General features: G+C 37.3%; 1 protein-coding gene across 1 annotated transcript; it reads right to left on the bottom strand.

Annotated features, from left to right (window-relative positions):
- Window positions 1-2,072: 2,072 nt before the first annotated feature.
- LOC121970248 (pentatricopeptide repeat-containing protein At3g22670, mitochondrial-like) lies at window positions 2,073-3,089 on the bottom strand. Its single transcript, XM_042520829.1, has one exon. The coding sequence runs from the start codon at window positions 3,084-3,086 to the stop codon at window positions 2,310-2,312; it is 777 nt and encodes a 258-aa protein (XP_042376763.1). The 5' UTR covers window positions 3,087-3,089; the 3' UTR covers window positions 2,073-2,309.
- Between the last annotated feature and the right edge of the window lie 12,599 nt (window positions 3,090-15,688).

Raw genomic sequence — 15,688 nt, 5'->3', positions numbered from 1 at the left:
CTTACAATTTCTCCAATCAGCTCGATCTGCCATATTTAACATGCCTGCCATCACCTGCAACACTTTACCAGCTCTTATCGTCATCAATAACAAACTATAGTCTCGCAGTTTCTAGGTAAATTATGAAGAATTGATAGAAAAAATATACATAATATAATAATTTGGCAAAATAACTGAGCCATGAAAACGACAGTCAATGATAGTTCCAAGTCCGAATGAAAAAAAGGCTATGAATTGAGTTAAGCATAGACGACCATTGTCAGCCAATATTGTATAAATCAATAATCATGAATTCTCGATGGAGGTAAAAGTTTGTGTTCAATCTCAAATAATTAAGACAAATATGGTGCACGATCGACTATGATGACAAACTAAGTAATCAAAACATTTTGAGCATCTAAAGCACCAAATCAAATATTCACTATGGTGTAATGGTAAAAGCATTCAACATACTCTCAAACACCCATGGTTCGAATCCTAATTACAGCACACTGTAGGGTATTTTCCTGCAATGGGATGAAAAATCTAGTAAGTTGGATGTTGAGCGTAGAACCGCTTGTGCTTCCGGATTTACCCGGTGGGCGAACCAAGAGGAAGGACACCCACCTCCAGGATTAGTTGAGTCCAAGGCCCTGACTCGGGGATTATCAAACAAAAAAGTCCTATGACCCTACATGTGTTATGTTATTGTTAAACAAAGACAAGGGGGAAAACCAATACAAGGTAAATGTGACATTGTACAAATTACCTCACGTCCAAATTGAACAGGAAATTTCTTATCATCAACAACATGAAACAGAGTTAACAATCAGGGTGTTCCACATAAAACATACATGAATTGATGTGGAATTGGGATCTCAACTGTTTTCTTCCTTCACAATAGCTAGTGTCTGCAAAAACAAAAACCAAAAAAAAAAAAAAAAATTTAAATAGATGTTAAAACAGATAACAATTTTGTCAGAAATGATAGAGATCAAGTCCACAAATAACACTGGTTTCTCATGTTACAGAAGAAACGCAATCATCCATGGGAGGACTATTGTGGTTTGATATTTCATTCCACTTTCACGACCGAGGACTATTGCGGGACTCTAGATCAGAGATATTCTTATTGGGATTCAATCTATTAGATTAGCTCATACTTTACTTGCTTATTGTACTAATGGATAATTTTTTGTTAGTATTTTTACTCATGCTTCTAAATTGGTTTAACCCGATAAATCATTTCATGTGCTTATTGTAATATTTATTCCAACTAATAGCCAAAGAATCACTGATTCCATCAAACACAAGATGTAGCTCCTTCAGTTCATTCCAATGATGCAAGTTCAAACAGACTGTTATTATGTAGGAAAGAGAGATTGACATCTAGATCATCAATACATAGAATCAAAAACACTCTGCACCTTGGATAAGTAGATATGACAATTAATGTTCGCACACAGTTGTAACTCATCAACGTATTAGTCCTCTTAAAGAGTTTCCGCAAGCATTGCATAAATGCTTAACCGATTCGCCTCATAACTAAATTAGAACTGAAATGCCCACAAGGCGTAGCTGAGCCGGTAATAATATAACAGATTTGCAGTATGGAGCAAGGGTTGAATCCCGACAAAGCCGGTGAAAAATGCCCTCCCACATGGGGTTTGCTCAATACCTAATTTACTCCCTCCCAATGGCGTGGACAATCGGTGGGGACTAATAGAAATCAATAAAACACCCTGAAGAAAGCAATAAATCCAAACTGGAAAAAGAACAAGCTTAAATCACAACAATTACCTCGTAAACCACAAATGAGATTACTCAAAGATAGAAAGCAATAAATCCAGACAGGAAAAAGAACAAGCTTAAATCACAACAATTACCTCGTAAACCACAAATGAGATAACTCAAAGATAGAAAGCAATAAATCCAGACTGGAAAAAGAACAAGCTTAAATCACAACAATTACCTCGTAAACCACAAATGAGATTACTCAAAGATGACTTCCATCAGCAACCACTTGGCCTTCATTCATTATGATGCTTATACAATTGCTGAAAACCACCTAGTTTCATTGTCCCAGCCTGCAGCATGCATTGTTGTATCTTTAATTTTACTCTATCCATATTCTTTCTTTCCAGTTCCTTGATTAGAATACAGTATGTGTTTTGTTTAGGTGTGAACCCTGTCATAACCATTTTCACAAAAAATAAACAAGATTGTTCTATTTTGCCATTTCGGCAAAGTCCAAGCACCAACAGATTATATGCACTAGAGTCAAGGCTAATATCTTTCTTAAACATGTGCCCAAGTAAATACAAAAGGACTCACACCCATTTCCATTTACAACAAAGTTTCAATAAGGGTGTGTAAGTTTTGATGTCAGGTTTGCAATCAAATTCTTGCATTGAGAAGACTAGCTTTAGAGCATTCTCTGCCTCAGAGTAATCACAGGAAGCTGAAATTAAGGTATTGAATGTGGTCACATCTGGTAAGATGCCGTTTTTGCACATTTGCTCAAATATGTGATGTGCATCTCGCAATTTCCCTGACTTCGCCATCAAAAAAATCAAAGAATTATAGAATGAGGTATCTGGAGCACAACCATCATCCTTCATCATCTCAAATACTAGCAAGGCTTCTTGAATTTCTTTGTCCTTAGCCAAAGAATGCATTATTATAGTATATGTGACAACATTGGGTTGACACCCATACCCACGCATCTCATTAAGAATTGCACAGGCCATTCTAAAGTTCTTTTCCAAGCAATAGCCTTCAATCAGAGAAGTGAATGTAATCACACAAGGGGTATAACCAAATTCTCTCATTTCCTCAATCATTCTTATAGCCTCTTCAATTTTTCGTGCTTTGCTCCATCCATGAATCAAAATATTAAAACTACTAGCATTAGGTTGTACTTCATCCCTCAATTCCAAAAATGCATCTCTTGCATGCTTAACACTCTTCTCCTTACACAAGGTATCTAATAGTGCATTAATAGCAATGGTATCTTTCCTAACACCAAAGCTCTCAATGCTTTTGAAAGTCTTTATGGCATCGCCCCACCTACCGGCTCCAGCAAGCCTTCTCATCACCTTGGTCATGGTAGTTAGTGACACCCTCCAAGACAAACCATCTCATTGATCAAACTCCACATCACATCAAATTGTTTCGATTTCCCTAAAATGTCAACCATCATATCATAAGAAATAGAAGAGTGTTTGAAACTTGCTCGAGCACCAGCCCACCTAAAGAAGCCAAAGGCTGTAAACCAGTCATTGCTAAATCTCTTCAATATCATATTGATCAAAGCCTCCGAAATTTCTACATTGCAACCAACAAAAGCTTGGAAGAGATCTTCAAAAGACGTGAAGTTCAACCTTAAAACTTTACATATCTTATCAACATCATTATCGTCTATATTGCAAGGCTCCTTTCCATAATCTAACCTAGAGTCGGTGGTTTTCCTTTTGGAATCACTAGCTTCCAAAAATTCCAACTTAGTCTGGAGCACAAAATCATCGGCGTCCACATAATTATGCTGGCCATGTGGATGCCTAAACCAATCAGGGAGCTCTGGTGAATCAGTTAAGTTCCGATAAAGACTGCAAGGCAATGAAATTCGTTGTCGCACAACAAATGAAGAAATCAAGAAAAACCGACCACATCGAGCCATCACACAGACATCTGAAATCCAAACCGAGCAACGAATTGTAGACAGCTTTTCCTCCTCAAACAGACAAAAAAAACTGATATTTGTCTGATATTTTACACTGACCAGACCTGACATATAAGAAATAAGCCCATTTGTATCACTTTTCGAATCAATCGGCAAGTTCACAAGTTATAAGTTTATAAATCAGATTTCACAATAATAAAATGAGAAACTGATAAAAGAAACAACTCAATGTTCAGAGCATGGACATATGTTCAGTAATATGGAACTGAGGAACATGGACATATGTTCAGTAATGCTTTCAGGTTAGTAAAACATCACCAATTTATTACTATTCCAGTTTTACTTTAGCAAAGCCATAAGGTGTTCAATCCTTGCATAATACAATTAGTAGATACTTTAATTGAATTTTTATAGTAAGTAATTCTTACTTTCTAGAAAGCTCCTGAAGAAAATTATTACAGAAAAAATAGTTATGACTCAGGATACACTTGGAAGTCTAAATAAAAATCTTGACAAAACGATTTAAAGAATGTTATACACATATAAGGGTATAGCAATATGGAAATTGTTCATTACAAAAATAAAGGCATCAGCTCCATATTACAGTATTCATATTAGCTAAGCCACAGTTATCAAAATCAGTTAATATCGATATGGATCACCCAAGTTAGGTCGGTATAAGCAAAAGTCAATCTAATATTTTCTGAGAAGTCAGCTATCGCATTTAGATTGATGGAGAAGTATAGAAAAAGTAGAGGCTCCAAGAAATTACCTAGAAATAAGCAAATTAACACCATGAAAATAAATTAAATTGATTGAAAGTTCATTGAATCATTAAAAAAAGGATTTAATAGGTTAACATTTGGTCAAAAAAATTTATTTTGACAAACTCAATTACTCGAGCCAACTCTACCTCCTCATTGCCTAAGATTTATTGTGGCATCAGCAGCACAACCATGCTATTGCATGTGATTAATAGCATTCTGATTACCACTAAGTAGGCCAAGCACCTCATCCATCTCTTTTTTCAATTACTGTTGATCAAGAGACACTATATAGTATTGACCAAGAGCAAACAGTACCTCCCTAGATCAGTACTGTCTCAAGAACTTCTTCACCAATTAAACACAATAGGATGACTCAACCTCAAATCCAAATGTGCTGAAATAAGCACATAAAAACACTATAAACAACCTTCAAAACTCTATAAACTTCATGTTGGAGTGCAATTTCCCTTTGGATCAATAATCCCATAAAAATAAATACCGGAAAAAAAAAGGAATTTACCTAGGTCAAAATAAGCCTTGCTGTAGTTATGTCACTCCTTGAAGATGTTGCTGTCAAAATCAACCTTGAAGGAAACCCTCGTGCCTCCCCTTCCGGCAGGCGATGACAAGGTTGAGAAAAGAGGTAGTCGGCGGCGGGTACAAGACGAACACCAAGGTTCCGGCGTCTAGGGCTAGAGAAGAAGACGGTGTAAGAGGGAATGCCACTATGAGAGAAAGAGGAAGAGAGGGCTAGGGACGAGCTAACCACCACAAGCGCTTTCCAGCCATCGATCGCATCTCCGGTGATATTAGAGCACCTCCGACGAGATCAAACGCGTGACGAAGGCGGAGGAGGGCGCGATACCTCGCACGTGGGTGACGCATGATATGATATGGTTTATGGTCCAAAAATACCCTAAGCCAAAGTTTAACTCCTTTTTTAAAAAATACAAGAAATAAAAAATAAAACAGAATAAAAAATCAGTGTTAATCTACTCCAACTAAGCTCAATCAAATTAGTTAATTCAAATTTAGTCAAAAATCAAAAGGATTTATCCCTAAAATATGTTTATATTAACGTATAGAAACGGTTGAGTAGATACAATGTTATTTTTTATTTCCATATTATTATAGTAATACAACATATAAAAATTATTATTTAACTGCTACAATTTGTAACATCTAATACAATATTATTATAGTATTATAGTAGTTACTTAGTTACTTCTACAATAGTTTTATAGTGATTTGATTAATTTAAAATAATTTTAAAAAATTTAAATATTGTTAATCAAGTGTGTTTTGATATAAGATTGTCTAAAATTTAAAATTGAAAGTTCAAAATTTTAAAATTTAGAATTTAAGTATAATGTAAAAAATCATCTATTTCACATTTAAATTAGACTGAACTATATTTTCACCGTAAATACATTGTAATAATTGTTAAATAGTTTCTACTGCAACGCTAAAATAATGGATATTTTTGTTATAAAATCATTGGGGAAACATCTTTTTGGCTTTTTTATAAGGAAAAAAATGTACCTTTTATGATTTATACAATTTGGGAGGCCTTTTTAATTTCAAAAATGAGACCAAAACTACCAAGCCCGAGCCCAGTTGACCCCACAAGTCGATCAGCTCAACCATCCCATTTGGTTGCACCAACTCAAGTGACTTGTATGACATATTTCTACTTTCTTATAAATTTATTCGACATGTTTGATTTCAATTCATTTTGTTTGATTAGTTTGACTAGTTAAACTAATTTACCTAACTACTCAACTAAGCTTATTTGCCCATTTCAACTAGACCAACCATTAAATCGTTCAACACATTCGACTTGTTGAACCCTTCTAGTTCAATCGGTCTACACAGCCCATCCAAGCAGATGAATCTACCCAAGAACGAACCCAGCTGTAGATAAACAAGATCTTTCTAAATCATGTATACTTCAATAGGATTTTTACTCGAAAATCATGTATAATTCTAACAATAGGAAATCCAAATTGCATGTCCATGAATGTGAAGAGGAAAGGGAAAAAAAATCTGACAATCACGTGTATAATCCAACGATGCTTTTACTTGAAACTCCTCGTAGGGTAAAGTAGACATTATTCAGTAAGAGATCCAATTCCAGTCCTTCCCTCTTGGTAATCTGGAAATGAAATCATCACATTTTTTTTAGTTCTTTGCAATATCTAACTTGCCATGGATTTTTTTGATGAGACAACTTTTGTTTTTTCTCCTTGGCAACGAGATTTGTGGGTGCTAATTATTAGTTTCCTTGGTGTTTGCAGTTGGATTTGCACTTCCTCAAATCACATCTCCCAATGAGTGTAGTCATTATTCACTACTTCAAAATAATCGTACCTGAACCTTTTAGGTTGTCACATTGGAAAACAACAATACCAAATGTCAATTTATCGACAAAGAAAAAAGTGACGATCGGAATTTACCTAGGCATTCATTGAATTAGTCCTTCACCAAAGTGGTTGAAGGCAATGGTCATCTGGCAAGTCTCATGATCCAGATCAAAAATTAATTTCAAGCACGCAGATTTCAGTCATTCCACCTAATTTTGCTTGGTCAGTGTATGAATATGAATCTCTCATCCTCTAAAGGAAATTGTTGCGCCCAAAGGATGTCTACATATCTCCAAAATGGAATGATATTATCCACTTTGGGTCTAGACCCTCATGACTTTGCTCTTGGGCTCTATCCAAAAGGTCTTATGCCAATGAAGATATCTTGCATCCTTTTAACCCCATGATCTTTACCAAATCTTTTCAATGTGAAACTTTGATTGAACCCCAACAATCCTTCCCTCAAACGAAGGACCACAATTACTCTCATGGTCCGGACCTCCCCGCGAGCATCTGGTCACTCTGACCTACTCTAGGCCTCCCCGCAAGCATCCACACCCGCTCACCTTGACATACTCCGGGCCTCCCCGCGAGCATTCGGCCACCTTGACCTACTTCGGCCTCACTGCGAGCATCCGGTCACCCTGACCTACTCGCCACCCCGCAAGTATCTGGTCACCTTAACCTGCTCCAGGCCTCCCGCAAGCATCCAGTCATCCTGACCTGCTCCAAGCCTCCCCCGAGTATCCGGTCACCCTGACCTACTTCGGGCCTACCTGCGAGCATCTGGTCACCCTGACCTACTTGCTTCTACACAAGTATCCGATCACCTTGACCTGCCAGGCCTCCTATGAACATCCGGTCACCCTGACCTACTCCGGGCCCACCCTCAACTTCGTTTAATGCCACCTGATATGGTATCTAGTTCGTACCATGACTCTGATACTATTTGTTGCGCCCAAAGGATGTCCACATATCTCTGCAATGACATGATATTGTCCACTTTGGGCCTAGGCCCTCATAGCTTTGCTCTTGGGCTTTACCCAAAAGGTCTCATGCCAATGGAGATATCTTGCATTCTTTTAACCTCATGATCTTTACCAAATTTTTCCAATGTGAGACTTTGATTGAACCCCAATAATCAAACCCCAGACCCGATAAAATCGTAACAGAATTTTATTATGAAAAATCACAACAAAATTCTGTTATATAAAATCTTAACAGAATTTTATTAAAAAAATCTTAACAGATTTTTCTTTCATAGCATCCCTCATATTAACCTTTATCCAAATATGAGTCACCCCTCAACAGAAATGGCATGAATTAAGATCTAGAAATAATTGTTAAACACATAATTTATTCATGTAAATGTACCTATGCTTCAAAAATACTTCCACTGGTTGATAAAGAACCCCCTAGCATACATTAGAAAAAACATGTATTGGATGAGATTGATAACCTTCTAACAATAATCTAAATCATTCAAATATATAATGGACTTTATACACACTTACATTGAGGTTGTCCTTTTAATTCAATCTTAAGGTGAGTTTTCTTAATCTTCATAAATGACCTCTTAAAGTGATTGAATATATGAACAGTAATCTATATTGAGTCCGTTTTTATAATATGACTCTGAAAGATAAGAAAGAAAATTTCATAGAAGTAATTTGCACAAGACTCATTCATAATCAATTAACATCATGCAAAATGAAAGAATACTTCGAATGAAGAAGAATCCTACGGCAAAGAAAAAAAACAATTTGACCACATGCATGTACAAAAAGCAATATAGGCAACAAAATTCCTCAATCTGATAAAAAGGGGGAGATAGATGAGATCACTTCCAGTAGTGGAAAGTGTAGATCAATCCCACTGCCTTTTGTTATATATTTGTTGGCACCACCGGGTTTTCTACCGTCAGTGGTAACTACTTTAAATGGACTTGACCACAATTCAGATTTTGGCAACAAAATAATATGTGGATATTAACAGTGATCATGATGCTGGTAAAGGTGACAATGAGATGCATCACGCCATTGAAGTAGCGCAGCCAGTGCAAACAAGCTTGAGAATATGAATCGACAATGAGAAGCTAGCAATGTGTTGGGTGTGGCATGCAGTCGGAGAAACAGGCAAGAGGTTTGAAATAGGCAATCATAGACTAGTGTGATTCTTGTAATTTGCACTAATCATTTCCGGTGCAACAGGTGTAAGGTACTACTGGTATAATGACAATGAGATACCGTCAACAAAAGTAATGCGGCGGATGGGACAGTGGACACAAGCTCTGGCCCGAGCTTACAGTCTTATTATGCATAAACCAAATAAGTGAACAATTGAGGATCCAATGTTGGGCATACATCACTGACTTCAATCTTCCCTTAATGAAGTTTAATATAATACAAAATAGAGGATGCGGTGGGTGGTAGTTATTGATCATGGGCTAAACATATCAATCGACGTTAAATTAAATCCAGATAGACTAAAGGTGCTAAAGTCAAGGCAAATCCTTTCTTAAACATGTACCCAAGACATGGACAATCACTCTGTTTTATAGCTTGTTGTAAAAATATTTCCTAATCATATGCACTAATCTTTTCCAGTACTGTGGAATAGATTATGACATGACGGTCTTTTATCACAAAAGCAGAAAAACTACAAGATGAATGAGGGTGTGGTGCACCTGAGTAATTTATTATCAAGTGTCAATTAAAGGAGTAGCAACCATTACTGGATTGTATGAAGGTGATATCAAATTTTTTAGAGCATAATTACAAAGTGATATGAAACAGGAAATGTCAATACAATTCAGTAGCTATAATGTCTATAATCCTTTCAAGATATGTAAAATGCTAGTAAGAAAAGCTTTTGGTGGATTCCTTGGTGTTTAAGTGTTTTGATGGTTCCTCTATTTTCTTTGGTGCTTAAGCTAAGTTAGAGTATCAAAATGGAAATTTTAATACAATAACTTAAAAGAAAAAACAACAAAGTAAAGCAGATCAACATACCCTAGAGTGATTTTGTCCTCTGATCTTCATAATTATCCAAATAGAAACAAATTAGATATTGCAGACTGCCAGAACATCAACAAGGACAAAGATTGGTGATTCAGTTCCAACAAATAGAACTTTCACAATGAAACGTCCAACAAAAATAAGTAACTTCAACAACCAAAAATGAGAATATGCAGAGCATAAAAGAAAAAAAAATCAAAAAAACATATGAGTTGACACATCAAGTATCCAATATCAGAGCAAGGTCAGGTCAGGTGTTCAACAGAACAAGCAAGCCTCTAAAACCAAGATCAAAAGACAAATCATAAGAGATCTACAAAGAAAATGAAGAAAACCCCATGATCCAAATGCAGAATAGAAATGCCGACGAGACGTAGCTGAGCCGGTAACAATATCGCAGATTTGCAGTATGGAGCAAGGGTCGAATCCGGTGAAGCCGGTGAAAAATCTCCTCCCAAATGGGGTCTGCTCAATACCTGATTTACTCCCTCCCAATGGCGTGAACAGTCGGTCGGGACTAATAGAAATCAATAAAACACCTTGAAGAAAGCAATAAATCTAAACTGGAAAAAAAACAAGCTTAAATCACAACAATTACCTCGTAACCCACAAATAAGATTACTCAAAGATGACTTCCATCAGCAACCACTTGGCCTTCATTCATTATGATGAGTATACAATTACAGAAAACCACTTAGTTACATTGTCCCAGCCAGCAACATGCATTGTTGTATCTTTAACTTTACTCTATCCATATTCTTTCTTTCTAGTTCCTTGATTAGAATACAATATGTGTTTTGTTTAGATGTGAACCCCATCATGACGATTCTCTCAAAAAATAAACAAGATTGTTCTATTTTGCCATTTCAGCAAAGTCCAAACACCAACAGATTATATGCACTAGAGTCAAGGCTAATATCTTTCTTAAACATGTGCCCAAGTAAATACAAAAGGACTCTCATCCATTTCCATTTACAACAAAGTTTCAATAAGGGTGTGTAAGTTTTGATGTCAGGCTTGCAATCAAATTCTTGCATTGCGAACACTAGCTTTAGAGCATTCTCTGCGTCAGAGTAATCACAAGAAGCTGAAATTAAAGTATTGAATGTGGTCACATCTAGTAAGATGTCATTTTTGCACATTTGCTCAAATATGTGATGTGCATCTCGCAATTTCCCTGACTTCCCCATCAAAAAAATCAAAAAATTATAGAATGAGGTATATGGAGCACAACCATCATCCTTCATCATCTCAAATACCAGCAAGGCTTCTTGAATTTCTTTGGCTTTAGCCAAAGAATGCATTATTATAGTATATGTGACAACATTGGGTTGACACCCATGCCCACGCATCTCATTAATAATTGCACAGGCCATTCAAAAGTTCTTTTCCAAGCAATAGCCTTCAATCAGAGAAGTGAATGTAATCACACAAGGGGTATAACCAAATTCTCTCATTTCCTCAATCATTCTTATAGGCTCTTCTATTTTTCGTGCTTTGCTCCATCCATGAATCAAAATATTAAAACTACTAGCATTAGGTTGTACTTCATCCCTCAATTCCAAAAATGCATCTCTTGCATGCTTAACACTCTTCTCCCTACACAAGGTATCTAATAGTGCATTAATAGCAATGGTATCTCTCCTAACATCAAAGCTCTCAATGCTTTTGAAAGTCTTTATGGCATCACCCCACCTACCGGCTCAAACAAGCCTTCTCATCTCCTTGGTCATGGTAGTTAGTGACACTAAGCCTCCAAGACAAACCATCTCATTGATCAAACTCCACATCACATCAAATTGTTTCAATTTCCCTAAACTGTCAACCATCATATCATAAGAAATAGAAGAGTGTTTGAAACTTGCTCGAGCACCAGCCCACCTAAAGAAGTCAAAGGCTGGAAACCAGTCATTGCTAAATCTCTTCAATATCATATTGATCAAAGCCTCCGAAATTTCTACATTGCAACCAACAAAAGTTTGGAAGAGATCTTCAAAAGACGTGAAGTTCAACCTTAAAACTTTACATATCTTATCAACATCATTATCGTCTATATTGGAAGGCTCCTTTCTATAATCTAACCTAGAGTTGGTGGTTTTCCTTTTAGAATCACTAGCTTCCAAAAATTCCAACTTAGTCTGGAGCACAAAATCATCGGCATCCACATAATTATGCTGGTCATGTGGATGCCTAAACCAATCAAGGAGCTCTGGTGAATCAGTTAAGTTCCGATAAAGACTGCAAGACAATGAAATTCGTTGTCGCACAGTAAATGAAGAAATCAAGAAAAACCGACCACCTCGAGCCATCACACAAACATCTGTGCAATATTCCCTAGGTCAAGGTTGACCTGGTTAACTACGCTTGAGATGGCTTAAGCTTGAGCCTTGATGTTTGAGTTTCGATGTTTGACAATACATGGAGATTGCAGATGCAATCGTTCATTTGGAGAGATTGTTGATACAATTCTCCTCTGGTCAAGGTTGACAAGTTAGGTGTGAAGAAGAGACAAGTAGGTCAAGGTTGAACGGATACTCAACTGGGAAGTTCTGGTGAGTGATGCCAGGCAGATGGAATGTCCTGGTGAGTATAGGCAGACAGTTGGGAGATCCTGGTGAGTGAAGCCAGGTGAAAGACCTAGTGAGTGAAGCTAGGCAGAGGAGAAGACCTAATGAGTGAAGCTAGGCAAAGGAGAAGTCCTGGTGAGTGAAACCAGAAAAAAGAAAAATCCTGGTGAGTGAAGTCAGGTGAAAGACCTAATGAGCGAAGCTAGGCAGAGGAGAAGTCCTAGTGAGTGAAGCCAGATAGTATGAAAATACTGGTGAGTAAAGCCAGGTGAAAGACCTAGTGAGTGAAACTAGGCAGTATGAAAATCCTAGTGAGTGAAGCTAGGTGAAGGTCCTGGTAAGTGAAGTCATGCAGATTGAAAGACCTGGTGAGTGTAGCTAGACACGTGGAAATCCAGATGGGTCAAAGGTTGACCGGACACCTGGTATTGAGAAGTCCAAGTAGGTCAAAGGATTGACCGGATACTTGGCACAAGGAAATCCAGATGGGTCAAGGGTGATCGGACATCTGGTGGAAGAAAGTCCAAGTGGGTCACGGAGGACCGGACACTTGGCACGAGACGGTATATCTAAGTGGGTCAAGGAGGACCCCACTTAGTTATCAGAAGTACAACGAGAAGTTGGCAAAGAGAAAGTCCAGATGGGTTAAAAGTTGACCAAACTCTTAGCGGTCGTAAGTCTAATAGGGAGTTGACATGGAACTAGGAAGTTCGGACGTAGTAAACTTCCGAAGGCTATAACTTTTGATTCGGATATCGGAATGAGGTGATCTCAGATGGAAAACGAAGCTAATTTCAAGCTCTACACAGTTTTCTGCTTGTCAATCGATTGGGGGGGGGGGGGTTAATTGATTGATCAATCGATTGGTTGACGTGATTTTGTGTAGAAAAGGTCTGGATCGCTTGGGTAATCGATCAAAACTTCCCCAATCTATTGGTCAATCGATTGGGAGAGTTTCTGAGCGAACAGTGAGCTTCTGAATCGATCAATTGATCGATTGAAACCTCCAATCGATCGGACAATCGATTGGGAGACTGGAAAATTGCACGATAGCCCTGGAAATCGCGTGAGACATGTTAAATCAATTGGGCAATTGATTCAACGAATTTCCAAGAGCACAGAGGTGCTCTGGGTCGATCAACTGATCGATCCAGAGCCTCTCCAATCGATTGAGAGCAATTCAATCGGTTGACATCCGATCGTTGGCTCTGAATAAAGTCGTTGTGAGCGTTTTCTTCAGCACTACTTCGCCTGATCCTTCTCGACACTTCACTACGACATTTCCAGAGCTCACCGCCAGTTCTTGAAGCTTCTTGGATTAAGGTGTTTTTACACTTCCAAGGTTAAGAGGCGTTTCTTTTGGTTGCTACACGGAAAACCTAATGGTTCCACTATACAAAAATTTTGTACAAAGGTCTGAACCTTTTCCTAGCTACCATGTGTTCTTTTAAATTAAATTTTGGATCGCCTGCGGAACTTAACACGTTTGATCCAAAACTTAATCTATTTGTTCTTTTAGGTTTAGACTTGGATCTCCTGCGGAACTTAACACGTTCGATCCAAATCACCTAAGTTATTAATTCCATTAAATATTAATTTCTATAATTGGTTCCCAGTACTGACGTGGCGAGGCACATGGCCTTCTTGGATATAGGAACAACCACCACCGACTAGACAAAACCTTTTAAGGAAAGCTAATATTTAATTTCCTAAAATAACTTTAGGTTAACCGAAAGGAACAATCAAATCACAAGGAAAAGAAGAAAACATAAGAACACTACATCGAAAATAAATATTCGAAATACTAGAATCGTAAGTCTCTTGTATTTGGTATTATTTCCAAAAATAACTAGTATGATGCGGAAAGGAAAAATTACTAGTTATACCTTTTAGAAAGACCTCTTGATCTTCTACCGTATTCCTCTTCTAACCTCGGACGTTGTGTGGGCAACGATCTTCCGAGATGAGAAACCACCAAAGCACCTTCTTCTCCTCCTTGCTAGGTTCGGCCAAAACAAAAGCTTCACCAAGGATGAAGAATAACACCAACCAAGCTCCAAGGGATGCAAGCTTTCTCTCCTTTTTCTTCTTCTTCTCCAAGTAGTATCCGGCCACCACAAGAGCTCCAAGCAAGAGATAGGTTTCGGCCACCACAAAGAGGAAGAGAGGGAGGGAGGATGGTCGGCCACAACACCAAGGAAAAGAGGGAGAAAATAATAGAAGTTGTAACCCTTGAAGGCACCCCAACCCCTTCTTTTATATTCCTTGGCTTTGGCAAATAAGGAAATTTATTTATAATAAAATTTCCTTAACTTTCCTTGACAACAATTAATTAAGAAAAATTAAATAAAATTTCCTAATTAATTGTATGTGGCCGGCCACCTCATGTAGAGCAAATAAGATAATTTTTAATCAACAATTAAAACTTCCTTATTTATCTTCGGAAATTTTAAAAAATAAAATTTCCCTTTAAAATCCCTTCATGGTTGATAAAAAGAAATTTCTATAATTTTAATTTTCAACATGTGAATAATTTTCAAAGAGAAAAATAAAATATCTTTCCAATCTACAAATAAGGAAAGAGATCTAATCTCTTTCTTTTAATCTTTTGTAGATCCTTTAAAGAGAGATATTTTAATTTTAATTCTCTATAATAAATTATATCTTCCACATAATAAAAATTAAAAATTAAAATTCTTTTTAATTTAATGGGGGCCGGCCACCGAAGCTTGGGTTCAAGCTAGGGTCGGCCACCCATGAATCAAGGCTTGGCCGCCCCTAGCTTGAACCACAAGCTAGCTTGGTCGGCCCCCTTATCATGGGTATGAAGGTGGGTATAGGTGGGTATAGTACTCTATAAATAAGAGGCTACGATAGGGACCGAGAGGAAGAATTGGTTTTGGTCTCCCGATAAAATTAAGCATCCCGTGTTCGCCCCGAACACACAACTTAATTTTATCAATAATAATTCATTCCACTAGAGAACTATTATTGAACTACCACATCAATCCCAAATTATATTTTTGGGCTCCTTCTTATTATGAGTGTGTTAGTCTCCCTGTGTTTAAGATGTCAAATGTCCACTAATTAAGTGAGTTACTGATAACTCATTTAATTAATATCTTCATCCAAGAATAGTACCACTCAACCTTATCGTCATGTCGGACTAAGTCCACCTGCAGGGTTTAACATGACAATTTTTATGAGCTCATCTTGGGGACATTATCAACCTAGATTACTAGGACACAGTTTCCTTCTATAATCAACAACACACACTATAAGTGATATCATTTCTCAACTTATCGGGCTTATT

The sequence above is a fragment of the Zingiber officinale genome, chromosome 4A, assembly GCF_018446385.1.
Source record: "Zingiber officinale cultivar Zhangliang chromosome 4A, Zo_v1.1, whole genome shotgun sequence".
Taxonomy (NCBI): Eukaryota; Viridiplantae; Streptophyta; class Magnoliopsida; order Zingiberales; family Zingiberaceae; genus Zingiber; species Zingiber officinale.
The sequence above is the reverse complement of the archived record's forward strand: the minus strand, read 5'-3'. Positions and strand labels throughout refer to the sequence as shown.

Coding starts and splice junctions, on each gene's coding strand:
- LOC121970248 (XM_042520829.1), bottom strand. CDS start 3,086: ATGACCAAGGTGATGAGAAGGCTTGCTGGAGCCGGTAGGTGGGGCGAT.